At 40.8% G+C, this 16,227-nt stretch overlaps 1 protein-coding gene across 1 annotated transcript in view; it reads right to left on the bottom strand.

Moving 5' to 3' along the window:
- Unc13c (unc-13 homolog C) overlaps nt 1-11,514 on the bottom strand; it is a 439,545-nt gene extending 428,031 nt beyond the window's left edge. The window contains exon 1 of the mRNA XM_052189342.1: nt 8,544-11,514. Within this exon, the coding sequence (XP_052045302.1) occupies nt 8,544-11,511 (2,968 nt within the window). The 5' untranslated portion in view covers nt 11,512-11,514. The remainder of the gene's footprint in view (nt 1-8,543) is intronic.
- Nucleotides 11,515-16,227: the final 4,713 nt, after the last annotated feature.

Raw genomic sequence — 16,227 nt, 5'->3', positions numbered from 1 at the left:
TCTTTGATGAATGAGGAGTGCCAAAGGAGTCACCCCACACTGGAAAGACTGAAGCAGCACCCTGAAGGGATGAAGGCACTTCTCTGAGTGAACAGGGTATGGAGCATGGTCACAGGCTAAGGTATACTGCAGTGGTGGCTGCAATCACAGGAAGGCTGGAGGGGGTGGGGCTCATGGGAGTCTGGAGACATCTTGAAGCATCTCCCCAGCCAACATGCTGAGTTGGGTGTTAAAATGCAAAATACTTGACACCATTGCAGAGTTCAGGGTGAATTAATTGTGAGTGATTTAATGACTTCGCTTTATGCCCTAGTCATATTGTTAGTGATATCTAATGATTATAACTAAATGATCATACATTAGCCTTCCAGTTAGTTAATGATTGTTTCTGCAGTTTTTCTTTTATTTCTGACCACGATGCCATACACACTATACGTTCAAGTTGGTGCCAATAAGCGGCTCTTAGAGACAGTCGAATTAGTTTGAAGAGCCACTTGTATCCTACAACAGGAAGCCCCAGAATTGACTTTTTAATAGCCTTCACTTGGACTCTGATGGTATCAAGGAAAGAATTCATGTTGATTGGATCTTGAGTGCTAGTTTGTGTGTGTGCTTGTGTATGTGTGAAAATGCACGAATGCATCAGTGTACATGTGAGGAAGCCAGAGGTCTATGTCAGGTGTCCTCTTGACTACATCTCCACATCATCTTTTGACACAGGATCCCTCACTGAATAGAGAGCTTGCTGGTTCAGCTAGAGTGGCTGGCTGCCAAAGTCCAAGCCTCTTCCTATCTGTGCCTAAGCTTAGTTTGAGCTTACGGGTATTTAACACCACATCCAGATATAGCACAAATGCTGGAAATCCAAACTAACTCCCACATGTCTGTACAGCAAATCCTTTACTGACTAAGCCATCTCCCTACTCGGGATGCATATTCTTTTATCTTGTGTTTTCCCATCTACCTACCCAGAGTTCCACACACTCCTGGACACTCGTTGAATGCTGCTTCACTTGGCTTGGCTATCTTTGTTGCAACTGCACTCTCCCCTAAAGATATTAACAAGCTGGAATGGTCCAGGCAGTTGTGTGCTCCTGTGTTTCATGAAAACATTAAGAAATAAAGCTATTACACTCAGCCCCGTTCCACAAAGCTGCCTGAATATAGTGCTTCTCTGAGATTCAAATACCAAAAATAACCATATAATTGATCACTTCCCCAAATGCATTCTGGGTCATCATTTCAGCTTATAGGGGAAATTACTAGATGATAATCAGAGTGCTTGGTTTCTTTCTCATATTTCTCAGAAATAGTTTCTGATCTGAAGTAGAAGTCATCATGCCTATTAGGTGGGCTGGCTTCTGCTGCTAATTTACTGTTTGAATGAATACTTATATCATTGTTAGGCACTTATTTTCTTTCTTTCAACAAAAAATGGCTTATCGGCCTTTAAAGTATGGAGCCTGAGCCATATAGAAGTTAAACAACTTGCCAACAACTGCACAACTTGTACGGTGACTGCAGGCACTGTGCCTATAGCCACATTTGGCTGTCACAGTTGGCTACTATTGATCCTTGGAAGGTATGGATGGATTTTGCAGCCTTGTTAGGGAGGCATCAAGGAGAGATTTTTTTTTTTTTGTCAGTACTATGGGCCCCACTATTTTCTTTGACCGCATGCTAAGAATAGTACAAAAACCTGACATCCTGACAGTTCTACAAATTTGTGTGTATCTCTGCTACAGAGAGCGACAGATTGGGAGAGGGCAAGACATGGAGTCAAGAAGATTATATGACAAGGTCTCTCTAAGTCCAGGCAAGAAAGAGGTGGGTAACAAGATGAAGGCAGAGAAGACAGTGGAAGCCATAGAGGGAATACCTTTGCTCCTGCTGTCTTTGGGATCTGTTAGTGGTACCTAACTACGGAGATATAATAGTCACTTTTCAATGGAAAGTTGTATTTTTGCTGTTGTTTGTTATTATTGTTTGTTTTACTTCTGAAGATTTCTGTTGGGAACCAGACCTGATGAATGAGACACGGAACAAGTTCGCATGCTGGGCACACTATTGTCTTTAACAGATGATTGTCCTAGGTGGCTGGGAAATCAACCAGTGGATAAAATTTTTGCCATGCAAACATGAGGACATGTGTTTGGATCCCCATCACCTATATAGAAACCATGTTCAGTAGTGTGTGCCTGTAATCCTAGCACAGAGAGGAAGAGATGGGCAGATGCTGGGGGCTTGCAGGCCAACCCATTCAGTTGGTACAGAGAGTTCCAGGTTCTAGTAAGAGAGCCTGCCTCAAAAAGATAAGGCAGAAAATGATAAAAGAAGAAACCTGTCTATCTGTCTCTGGTCTCCACATGTGCATTTACAAACACATGTACACTCAACTACACTCAAATTCATGTACGCATATTATGCACAAACATGCATATATACACATATACATAGTGAAAGAGATACAAATGGCCAAAAAAATTGAAAAAATTTCTTAGCACAATATTTATCAGCACAATGTCAACAGAAGCCCATTGCTTTGTTACAATGTCTATTATCAGAAAGAACAATAATAAGCACTAAAGGATATGGAGAAACACACCCTTTACATGGTCATTGAGAAAACAGCCACTTAGGAAAATAGTAGCAAGGGTCACCAGAAGGCTGAAACAAAAGAGCATAGCAGCCAGCCCTTCCAGTCTGGAGCCATGTGAAGGATCAAATCAGCATATTAAAGAGATATCCACACTCCTGTCTTCATGGGAGCAGTCTCTCACTCAACAGCCTGCAATAACAGTTCCAGGGGAACCAACAGTCTCTCCTGGTGATCATCATACACACAGAGACACACACAGACACACACAGACACACACAGACACACACAGACACACACAGACACACACACACGCGCGCACGCGCGCGCGCGCGCGTGTGTGTGTGTGTGTGCGTGTGCGTGTGTGTGTGTGTGTGTGTGCACGCATGCATAACCACAAGCACATGTACACACAATCACATGCAACAGAGTTAAAAATCAAAATAAATCTTAAAAGAAATACACTATGCTACATCTATAGAATTAAACAGTAATTACCATAAGAATCAAATTCTGTCAATGTTAGCAAGATGGGAAAATATCGAGGGTATTGTATAGAGTGAAGTAAGCCAGGCACAGAAAGATGGGGGCTGTATTCTTTCCTGAACTTGAAATCCACAAATATTCATCCCATAGAGATAGAGAGCAGAAAGCTTGTGGTCAGATGCTGAAGGGACCAGGGAGGAGGAAGGATGGAGAACGGATGTTGCACTAAAGGTAGGATGCTTCAGGACCATTTTCAGGGATACATTTTCGTAAAGTGTGATGTTGCAAGATGACCGCAGTAGCAGTGTGACATTCAAGATTGTTAAAGGGACATATTTTTAATATTCTTCCCACAGAAATTATAAGTGAATAGGATGAAGAATGGGCTAATTAGCTTGACTGATATACCTAGATCAAAATGCCCTTGGTGGTACGCATAAATATCTGTAATACTGATGAAGTAAAAACTTTCAAAAAGAGATGATTGTAAACAGTTCTACAATATTAAGAGAAAGTAGTTTAGGTCAAAGTTCATTATGCACAGCAAACCTAGATTTAGTTGATGTCTCCTGTAACAGGGTCATGACGTTTGCTTTGTAAGAAGATTCAGGAAATGGAGGAGAGAAGAGAGCAGGAAGAGAGAAGGCAGTTGGGAGCGGCGGGGAAAGAGACCAGAGGGACTGAGGAACAAAGGGACTAGAAACTGCCTTGAGTTTTCAAAAAACAGCTATAAAGTGGACAGAATGGTAAACATTCTTGAACAACGTTATTTACTGAATAATTTCTAATGAAAGTTTTTCAGTACTTTTTAAATAGATAATTTCTGGGAGGAGTGGAGAGGGGGCCAGGAAGCTATGTGAGAGAAGAATGAGTAAAAATTTAAAAACACTCTTTATCATTTTATACATATGTGGTATGTCTGAGTGTACATCTGTTAGCTGCCCTGTGAGCTCTGGGAACTGAACCTGAGTCCTCTGCAAGAGCAGCAAGTCCTTTAAACCACAAAGCCAATGTCCAGCTTCCAAAGCATACAATTTTTAAACATTTGATTTACACACAATTTCATGAAACAACCTATTCCTTCTCTACATTTTAATGTGTAGGTAATACCAAATGCTTCTCATAAAATTTGAAAATTTGTCACTCTAGAGGGATAAAAAAATATTTGTTCTGTTCAGGTATTTTTCCTTTAAGTATAGAAATCCATTAGCATATTTCTTTAAGCTGATTCTCTATCAGTTTAAAAAAAAAAACAGGAAACTAAAGAGCATACTGTGTGTAGGCAGTGCTGTCTAGGAGCAACAGGACTCTTCATATGGGCCCTGATAACCACCTGCGTCAGATGCAGGAAGAGCACATTAAAAGTCCAGCTCTGGCCCACACTTTGCAGGTGAGGCCCAGCTCTGGCCTGGACTCCATGGCAGGGTCCAGGTAATTCAATAACTGAGAATAAAAAGTCCTGGTGATAGGACAGTAATACTTATTCATCTTAGATATCAAGCTGGGCCTGAGGTAAAATAGCACAGTTTTGGTGATGTGTAGGCTAGGCCATCACTGAAGGAGCAGTCCACACATCCAGTCTTCTCACAGATGAGAGATTTCTAAGACATAATTTGATTTTGATTTTTGTTTTCATAGTAAAAGCTAAATATATGTTGTTCACTATCTTGAGGTATGTATAACCAAGAAATATCATTTTTATTGACTAAAAGAAAATGAGTTTGGAAGACTTCATCCCATTGGCCCAAGTCATGTATTGATATGTGTAAATGTATTCATTTGTACATATAAACACACATACACATACACATGCACATGCACAGCAATCTGGGGTGATAAGCTTCCATCACAAACCATTCATGTATGAATGACCATGCATGACCTTAGCCATTGCCCACCATGGAGGCTGGACTTGAGCTCTACTTTGAAGATAATGCTTGTCATTTAGTTCTCTTTCTTCTTGTTGTGTGAAGCTTAGTTGAAAGTCTGGATTACAGTTCAGAAGAGAAACAAGCAGCATATGCAAATACAAAGTGACTCCAGGGCCAGAGACAGACAGGCAGAAGTTAAAGGAGACTAGAGTGAACCCCAGTTAGTAGTTAGTTCTGGACTGGAGGTAAAAAAATCAAAGAATTCTTAGTATGGCACTGAGTATGAGCCAGCTATATAAATGAAACAACCCAGCAGGACCTAGTGCCAGGGAAGATTTAGACCCCACAGTGGCAGGGTTTTTGTTGTTTTTTGTTTGTTTGTTTGTTTGTTTGTTTGTTTTTGCCATACAAAGCCCAAGATTTCTTTTTCCATTGGAATGCTGGTAAAGTATTTTTTATTTATTTATTTATTTATTTATTTATTTATTTATTACAATATCATCACCAAGTAGCCACAATCATCTAGGTTCTGAAGATTCAGAGTTGAAATAATTCAAATGTCTTAACATGTAATTTTCTAATACTATGTTTGGGGTTCTACATCCCTCAGAGATTTCCACCAAGACCTTTTTGGCCAGGTTTGTAATAAAAGCCAGAGCTGCTGCCTAATGAGTACTGGGCAGCCATGGAGCCAGCCTGCAGGCACCTGCCCAAGGCTCAGTGAGCAGATGGTCTCAGGCCAAAACCACCACAGCGATTGGAACCTTGTTGGGTACCCGGAGCGGGAAAGGGCCTGGAAAAGTCCTTCCTTGGCTGCCCTTCCCTCAGAAGCATATTGAGGGCACAGGATGGGGAAGATGCCTGCTCACTGCCAAGTGGAGCTGAGCTGCCCTTTGAAATCCAGGCTACTGCAGCCTCCTGGGGAGTCAAGCTGGTGCCTTTCAGTAAGCAGAGTGGATCGTAAGGAAGTGTCCGCCCATTTCATCGAGTATGGTGAGAGCCCTCAGATCCTATTTAAAGCTGCCCCCATGGAATGATAACATCACAAGGTAGTAGAGGGTTCTGAGTCTACCACAGACTTCCCTGAACACAAGCCTAGGATACAACCTTTTCTGATTCAGAAGTCTCACATTTGGTGACTGAGGCACAACCAAGGTGTTTTCCAAGAAGTACCACTGGAAAGGTCATTATCATAGCAATCTAATTTGTAGAGGCTTGCTAATGTGGAACTTCCAATTTCAATTTAATTTTTAAATAAACTTGTTGTGCATATATCTAAGACATAAGGAGATAGGTATAGTGAAAATGATTATAGTTAAATAAGTAAACATATTTATTACCTCATGTAGTCATCCCTTGGTATGTGTGGAGAACACAAATCCAGAATATAATAAGTATAATCTATTCTTGTCGTCATTCTGCCACTGGATCCCAGGACTGGCTCACCCTCTGTATCCTCCATTTGTCTCCTCTCCCTTATATGCCTTGTTCCCTGCTCCACACTCCCTGTGCACCACTGCTTTTCTATCTTTCTCTCTGTATTTGACTTCTTTTCTATGAGCTCAAGGGGGAACCCAGAGCTTCTTGTGTGGTCATTTATTGCTCTGTCAGTGAGCTATACTCAAGCCCTGGCTGCTTTTGTTAAGATGTCTTATATAAGTTGTATCCTGTGATATTCTTGTGTCCTGCATCACTTATAAGTGATCACCTAAAGACCCATCCATGTTGCAACAAATGGTGAGATATCCCTTCAAAAAGTCAACCAAGCGTCCCTGTTTATATACATCAATTTCCTTCTTAAAAAATCAGGAGCACTGGCTGTTCTTGCAGAGGACTCAGATTTGGTGCCCAGTACCCACAGGATTGTTCACAACCCCCTGTAAGTCCAGTTCCAGCACACTGGTGGTACACACACACACACACACACACATACACACACACACACAATCTAACTCATGTGTGTGTGTGTGTGTGTGTGTGTAAATGGTTGATAAGCAGAAACTAAAATAATTTTTAATTGAAGATCAACATTTTTGAACTATAAGGACTTGTTTAATATTTCAAACCAATAAATACCTTTAATTTGTTGGATTGTAAACAAATAACCATTATATCACATTACACACACACACACACACACACACACACACACACACAAACCAGTTAAGTCTTTAAATAACTTGCTGAATACACAGTAAATAAAAAGCTCTAATTTCTAGATTCTACCTACAGCAAAATATGTCAACTAAATTCACTAAGGAGGACTTCCACAAAGTCTTTCTATGATGGGGATAATATTACTCTCTAACATAATTATATTTACATAACAATGATATTCAAACCAGTTTGGCATAATTGAGGGCTGCTTCTATTCTATTCTGTTATTTATTCAGTAACGAAGTCTCAGGCAATGTACCCCCCTACCCCCCTTTTCTCCTTTAAATACACAGGCTGTGTTGAAGGAGAGAAAGCTGATAGTCTTGTACTATTTGATGATAAAGGTGACTGCTGTCTCTGTAGCCTGACTCTTCCAGTAAGAAAGTAGTAAGTTAGGAGTTTTTGATGGCAAAGAAACCACAATCAGCTACCAGCTCAACAAATTATTCTATAAAAGAATTTCAGAATAGCAAATGGATACTTGTTCACATACATATATGCCTTTAGAAAATATATAGAACAAATATTTTAGTGAAAGATGTTAACACTATAATCAGAGAACACATAAATTATCAAATTTGTTTTTAAAATGAGATTTTAAAATGTTATCCCAAGATATAATAGGCATGCAAATTAAATATAATGTAAATGATTGAGTCATATACAAATGAGGTTTAGTTGATAAACAAAATCAGTGAACTCATATTTATCCACAGTTCCAAAATCTCACATTGAAAATTGTTCCCCTCGGAAATTAAGAAAAATAGATCAGTTCTTCTCATTTTCCTAACTGAGAAGTAACTTCTATACTACTCCTGTGGAAACCTGCTCACCCTCACTCCCTAGTAACACAAAGAATAATGTCTGTCTGCTCTGGGGTGGCCTGGGCTCCCGGACCTACTGCGTCTTTCAGCTTAGTTAGTCTGTGTAAGGGAAGTTGACAGTCATCCACAGGCTGAGATTGGCTTTGCAAACCCATCTCTTCTTAACATCAGGCTCTAAACTGTAGTTCTACTAAGGAATGTTTATACTTGACTCTTTGTGTTCTCCAAATTTGTAAAATTAAATACCCCTTTCTCCTCATCCCTGAGAACCCAGTAGAACCAGGGCATGAGTGCCAGGCTGCTTGGTTAAGAGCCAGTCCTTTTATTTCCCTAATGATTTCCTGTACCCAGGACAAAAATCTTCATCGATGATGTATAGGCCTAGAGTTGTGCTCCTTTCAAAATGAACTATCTGAAATCTATTTTCATTTTCTTTATGAATCCCTTGTTGGGAGAGCTATCTGAACAAAATGAAATTCTTCTCAGAATACATACACACAAATTCACTGCAGTTGAATTCCTTCTCCTAGGAAAGCCTACACCACCCTGTACAATTGTACTGGTAAGTGTTAACACACAGCACATAACTTAGCATTTAAACTTGAGTACCTCCAGCCAGGATCTTCTCTTCCAGCTCTGCCATCTGCTTCTTATAGGCCCTTAAAGCTGCTTCTTTGAAGGAAGGTCGGATTCTCTTTGGCTTCATGACCTCCGGTAGCTCTACAGGGATGTTTTGGTTCTCATCTTCTGCTAATTCCATTTCAACTGCTGGTTCATTTAAGGTTTCCAGCTCTCCTTCACTAATGATGTCATCAGCCTGCCCATCATAGCCCTCATCTTGAGGGGTCTCATAAGGAGTTTCATAGGAAGGGTAGTCATAGTCTTTAATGTGTTCATCTACTTCAGTGATACTAGTCCTGTTTTCTAGCTTAGCTAGGACCTGCTCCATCACTTCAACATAATCTGTCTCACTGTCAGCCACTGGTTCGCAGTAGTCCTCCTCTTCCTCAGCTTTATAGTAATAGGGTTCTGTATAGATATCAGAGTCAAGGGTGGTACTTGACTCATTTGCAGTGGATTGAGATAATGTCCGAAATCTCCCCATTAAGGAAGAGCCACTGTCCTCACACCCACTGAGACTCTGTGTGCTCTTGTTCCACACTACTTCCAGGGCTGACTTCGCCCTCTGAAGAGTAGATCCAAATTTGGGGAACTTAAAGGTCTTATCAGAAAGGTCGATGCTTAGTCGACTGTGCCAGGACTTGGGCTGGGCCCCTTCTGAATCATCACTTTGCAATTCACTTTGACTTCGATACATCATGGACGGATGGCTTTGGTTGGGGTACAGGTCATTAGAATTGGCTTCCTGATAAGAATCATACTGGCTAACCCACTGGCCTTGTGGTTCATTATCCAATCCAGGACATGGAGAAGAGTTGTCATCCTGGGTTAAATCATAGCTTTCAGAGTCATCTTGCAGGTCACTGTGGCACTTGCCAAGGTCATCTAGGTCTTTGCTGGAGATATCCAGCTGTTGGTCAGACAAACTATTGGTGTCGTAGTCAAAAGGTTCCTGGGCAGATGAATCTAAGGCAACATCAGTTCCTTGCCCTGACTGATTCCACTCCTTCCATGGAGACAGGTCCTCATGCAGTGAGAGCTGGGAACCACTGTAATTGCTTCGGTCTGCAGACGCACACACCATGCTGTTGCTCATGCCACTGTCTACTGTTTCTGTATTCTCAATTTCACTCTGCCCTGGTGCTGATGGAATATTCTCATCCAAACCCTGGTCCTGCAGTCTGTGGTACAAGGCAGGCATGCCCTCCTGTTTTCTCTGCCAAAGTTCCCGGTCAGAAGAGGAAAGGAGGGAGCTCCCATTAGTTCGACAGAAAAACTGACTTTCAGAAAAATCCTCTGAATAAGACTGACACAATTTGGAAAAATCTGACTCAGAGCGACTAAGTTTAGGAGTGAAGAAGTCACTCTGTGAATGCCAGAGTGGTGGTGTGGCTTCCACATAGTGACGTGTTTGCTTTTCCGGGGTACTTGATGCTGGCGGTTGAGAGGGCCGTTTATTGTAGTCTGACTTCTGTGATGTTCTGCTATTAGTTGCTTTGTTCTTAGACCGAGCGCTGTGTGACTTTGAGCTGGACTTAGAAGAACTTCCCTTTGCTGGAGAGTCGGCATAGCTGCTTCTGCTGAGGTCTGACTCCAGCTCTCTGTCACTGTCATTGGGTGACAGCCAAGCGTTCTTCTTGGCTTTGGGCTCTGGCGTGGACAACTTCATATCCATGCTTTCATATGTCTGGGAAGATGGCAACACCCCTCTCTCTTTCCTCTCTCTGATGTCATAAGTTAGAATATCTGTAGAGATCCCGATACCTGTGCCTTTGAGCTTATATGATTTCTTTAAGACAGAATCCCTTTGCTGAGGTGTTTCAAAGTATACAAGGATGGGTCGAGGTTTTGCATTTGGGCAATCCCTTTGCTGCCCTATCCTCTGAGCAAATTCAATTTTAATAGCATTTGGTACATCCGAAAAACCCATTTTATCTACAAGAATTTGGTACACTACGCTTTCCACATATTCATGTCTTTCTTCAGGCACATTTAAAAATCTCAGGCTTACCTTACTCCCCATGTGACCCAAGTGTTTTATGTAATCGTGGATGTCTCTAGTTTCCCTTCGAGCCTGGACAAACCCTGTCCGAAGCTGTTCAATCTCGCTCTGGACTACCTCCACGCTGCTAGATATTTCATCGATAGAGTATTTGAGAGCATTCACGTGCCCTCGGAGTTCAGAAAGTTCTGTTTCAATCTGACTTATACCCTGAAGCTCTTTAAAGATCATTTCCATGACATCATGGGTTTGGCTAATGCAGCCAGAGGAGCTGAACCCTGGCTCCAAGACATTTGTCTTTGGGTTCCGAGCAGTTCTATCTAATGATTTGCTTCTTATGCCCCAGGTTTTCTTCACGGTGCTCAACTCTGAGTCTGAGGAGACACACTCTTGGCTCTTCTTCCATTTCCTCAGTTTCCGTAGAGCACCCAGTTTTAAGGTGTGGAGGGTGCGCTCCCCATCTGAGCTGCCCTCTGAGGGTGCCAAGCTGCTTGAGCTCTTCCTGTTACGTCTGACTGGCATGGTGTGTGTTGACTGAACCTGGTTTTCTGTGCTGCTCCTTAGCTCATTGAAGGATTCAGAGTATGAGCTCTCAATGGAAGACAGCTCCTGAAGCAGGTCCTCATCACTGTTGGTCACGGCTGTTTGCAGGCCATTGGCAATAGCAACTCGGTAACTGAATGTGGGTGACAGGGAGAAGTCTTTGTGACCTTCTTCGTCTTCTATGGAGAAGTTACGGGTGGATGAGCACTTTGCAATCTTTTTTACAGTGCTTTTCAGGGCATTTGACAATTTAGGGGGTTTGGTGTGGCCAGCAGTTGGAAAATCTTGATCTTTTTTCTGCTGACAATTCTCTTTTTTTTTGGTTGTATTTCCCAGTTTCTTTGTAAACATTCCTTTGTACAGCTTATGTATATAAGCTAAAATCAAGCTCTTAAAGAGACTGGCCACCATGGAGAGCAATGAGTGTGAGCTACTCTAGTCCAAGGAAGTGAACAAGGCACTGGGATGGTAGTCTGTAAACCCAAGGCCAGCATCACTGTTCTCCAGTGCCATCAATTACCAGAAGGAGCAGGAAAGCAGATGATGCTTCCCTGGGAAGTCAAGGGTCTGTGGACTCCACCAGCCTAGCTCTGCCACCTTTCTCGAAGAGAAGTTTCACAGCTCTTTCATGCCCATGTAACTTCATGATGTGTCTGAAAAGGAAGAAATGCTATAATGAGTACAAGAATTCAAGTCCACATTCTTCCCATTTCTAACATTTCCCAAGGTATTTGTGGTGTATGATGTGTGCAAAATTTCAGAAAAGGGAATGCAGTTCTCAGAGTTTAAATTAAAATGTATTCATTGTCTGATACCCTTTCCTAAATTATTTATTGCAATTGAAATGGTGACAGAAGGTATTAGGGTTACTTTAAAAAGTTAATAAAATAACAGAATATAGTCATGATGCCATATTAGAATTACTTTTAAAAGCTAATAAAATGATAATTTGAACATGGTCATGTTGCCATCTCTACTCTCTATCTTTTTCTAAACTCACATTTACTAACAGAAATATAAGTATATTCTTCCTACCCTAGACTTTCCAAATTTACCATATTTATAGGATCTATGTTTGTTAAGACAATTTCCATGCAAACAAGACTTATTACACTAGAAATAATTTTTTGCTCTTGTAGGAATTCAATAATTGAGGATCCTTAAAAGAGATTTATTGCGGGAAATATTAAGAAGAACAGCAAATTCCTGAGCTACACTCAGGTACTCTCAGCCCCAGCGGTCTCAAAGGCCAGTTTTTATCTCATGGAGATTCTCTGACTCAGAGCTCCAAAATCTCTCCACCCAATTTTCAAAGTTCCCACTGGCAGGGTGCTACCAGGGCAGCCCCATGCTTCAAAACCCCCACGGCCTTTGTGGTGCACATCTAGCAAACCTACGCTTTGCCTCTGTACCTTTCTCTCTTGAACCCAGACAAGCCACCTGGTGAAGGAAAACACCACACAAACTTAGTTTAGAAACAACAGTAACTCAATCATTGGGCATAACAACTAAAATCCTAATCTTGAAAGCCTTATTAAATCTAAATCATCCAGAGGTGAATTCTGACAGATCTGCCATTGAAACCAGGAGACACTAGTAGCTACATCTTGTCCTCATGCTATCCCTATCCAAAAGGACTTCTCTCTCCTGATTCCTCTCTTACTTTCTCCAACCCGGAAGTCCCGCCTACTTGCCCAGTGATTGGCTCATTTATTTATTAGGGGATGGTTCATAAGAAGTCACCTGAGTAAGTGACTCATTCCTCATTCGCAGCCCCTCCCAGAAGAGCAGAAATAGCGTCAAAATACAAGCAACCCCAGGACTATGCACAACAGAGATTAAAATAATCAAAATTAAGTAACTATTTCCGATAATGAATAATCACTACGAGATCAACGTAGACATCCAATATGACAGTAGTCAATCATGAGTTGAAACACATTTTAAGATTATATTAAATTGAGCAGTGGAGACAATAAAAGGAATAGTACAGCTGCATTAAAACTACAGACACTAAACCCAAAACATAAACATCCAAGACTTGAAAAAGCATTACCAGCCTAAACCACTGGTACAACCTCCTGGCAACGTGGCTGAAAATTTATCCTTTGGGTTTATTAGAAACATCATCAGAACTGGATTCCCAAGCTACCAAATAAAATTGTACCACAGATGAAGCAAGCATACAGATAATCAATAAGGGATGGGCCAGATTTCTTCCTGCGATTTTGTTTTTGAAGTGTGATTGACAGACAACCATGACACTTTAATGACAGATTCTTAGACAACGGGGAAAAAAAAGTTCACTTTCAAAGCCATTGACTGCATGGCACACTGCCTTCTCTATGATAGACTCTCAAAAGATTTGTGGAGTATTTTATCACTGAAATATATCCCAGAATAACAATAACACCAAAGTCTTTGCTTGTTTTTGAAGAATGTATTTGGGTAGATAAACAGCCTAGCGTAATTCACTAAAGGATACATCATAATCTTCATGTAGTTTTTTGGAGTCTGCCTCCCTCCACTTGGAATACCTCCAGCTTCCCTTCAGTCAGGCACCACAGGGACTTGGGAGTACATGCTGTGGCAGAAAGCCAAGCTTCTCAAGGGAAGGGGTACGTGAATGAGGAAGGCAGGAGTGCAGATGTAGAGAGAAGAGAGACTAAAAATGACCAAGCCTCAGAGGACTCCCACCTTGAGAGCTGCAGCTACTCTTTTCTGGGATTTCTGACTCATTCTCAATTACAAGCTAGGACTTATTTTCAACTAATAAATGGTGCTGAGACGTTGATTCCTGAAATGTGTTCAAAAACTTTATTATGCGTGTCTGTGATCTCTCCTTATAAAGAAAAGACATAGGAAAGTTAAGCTAGATTGGGGCACATGAATCATTTTCAATGAGTTTTAGAAGAATGAAGTGTTCTCCCAGTTTCTTCAGTCTAAAATATTAAGTTTACCAAGCCCACACATGATTTCTAGGCTTTGCGGACATAAAAGCAGTAATTCTGTGACTGTGTCTGATGTTCTCACACCTGGACTATATGATTTTCATTGTGATTTAGAATTGTCACCATGGGTGAGAATACTTAGAAGAAGCACCATCCAAATGGAAGTCCTGTCCCACTATACACTAGCAAAGAGCAGTGTGGCATGACCACCCTTTCCTTCCCTCAGTTCCCATCTCCACAGTGACTTGCCTTACTACAATGCTAGAAACAGAGAGCCAAGTGAACATAGACTGTATCCCTACTGCTTTCTTCACCCAGGTGCTAATGTCAAACAGTTTTCCTAGGGACAGAAAACTCTACTGTGTCTTCCTAATGCTAATTTTCTCTTCTTTCAAACACAAAATTTCTCTAAAACCAATACAATTAATATATGCAAATCTTACAATCTCGGGAGTTCCATTTAGTGACAAGGTAGTAATTGCCAATAGCTTCCAGTATTGTCCTGGATACAGATTTCCTGCATGGAAACACCTCACTGTGTGATCCTGAGAAAGTGGCCAGCTTTCTCCTCTTCCTGAGCTTATACATTTAGGACACTGGGGTAGAAACATAATCTCCTCTAAGGGAACTGTAAGGGTTAAATGAGCTAACACATGCATAGTTCTTACCACATTGTCTGAACACAGAGCCCCAGCAACTCTCAGCTGTTGTTAGGACAGAGAAAGGTAGTAGTAAGAAAAGAGAAGCAGCTAGATTACAGGGGTATCCAATGAGACCAAGACAGACGTGAGATGCGACTTTAGACCCCTTGTAAGTTGAAGAATGAGAAAAGGATACAGACATCCTAGATAAGCAGATGGAAAGAAATCCTAGCACCTGTCTCCAGCCAAGTGTTTCACTCCTGAGATTTCACCTTCCCAGTTACTGTGTCCCCTGCCCCTCTTCCCTGTTTCCTTTTGTTCCAGAACCAGAACAGCCTCAGGAAAAGCACTGTTGAATTATCCATGAGACTCATTTGAGACACGTAAGTGGGGTAGGAAAGAAATCTGATATGTAATGAGCATGCGTAATGCTCCAGAAACTTAAATTATCACAATAATCCACACTGAGAGACTAAAGAAGGCATCACTGTGCCTATTAACATGGATAAGGGAAGCAAAGATTCAAAGAAAAGAAAAGAAAAGAAAAGAAAAGAAAAGAAAAGAAAAGAAAAGAAAAGAAAAGAAAAGAAAAGGAACCAAAATATAGACAGTGGAGTAAAACATATAGACAGCCTGGTCCTTGGTCAGCTAAGATAAATAGTACCTGTAGTGCTGACCCAGCCTTTAAGACATACACATGTATGTGTATATGGGTACTCTCTGTTCTTCAAATTATTCCAAATATAAAGACATTCTGGTGAGGAAAAAAACCCAACAGTAATAAAGGTGTGTGTGTGTGTGTGTGTGTGTGTGTGTGTGTGTGTGTGTGTGTTTGGGGGGTACAAAGCCAGCATATAGTCATCTAATTCTCAATAACTGCTATTCAAGGGTTCCCCTATATGCTTTTCCTTTGTTATGTTTAATTTCACAGCACACATTATATTACATAATAAAATTTAAAAGTAGGAATTAAGAGAATAGTTGAAGGTTAAAACACTGGGCTGTTGCTGTGGGAGGTCTTAATGTTAACGTTTAATTATTACTTACTATATACCAACCATTATAAAATTTATCTTATTTTTCTTCTCTATAATGTTTGTATGAAAGCAGCTGAGATGTTGAGCTTTGGGAAATTTGTGCTAGATCATGCAACTAATAAGCAATATCCCCCTTGGCTCTGAGCTCCAGATTTGAATTAAGATATGAAAATTCTGAAACTAGCCTTAATAAAATAATTTTTATTGGTTAACAAATTCATTTTGTAAAAGAACTTATCAATGTGACTCAAGTTGGATAATCCGCATGGACTAAAGAGTTAATTAACCTTTAAAAAAAAAGTAGCAATTCATGATTAGATCTTTACCTGAACTGAGTTAAGGCATTTTCAGGTCAAGACATGATTTTATGCTTCTTACCAAAAGCATGCAAATCAGAGAGCTGAGAATTCACGGTTAACTTTCATGGAGAAGAAAGGAGACAAAGAGGCTAGGCTGGTTAAAATGCAGACCAGCTGCCTCCCAAATCCCCAGGTTCTG

This window comes from Apodemus sylvaticus, chromosome 7, assembly GCF_947179515.1.
Source record: "Apodemus sylvaticus chromosome 7, mApoSyl1.1, whole genome shotgun sequence".
Lineage (NCBI taxonomy): Eukaryota > Metazoa > Chordata > Mammalia > Rodentia > Muridae > Apodemus > Apodemus sylvaticus.
This window is presented reverse-complemented; position numbering and strand designations above follow the sequence as displayed.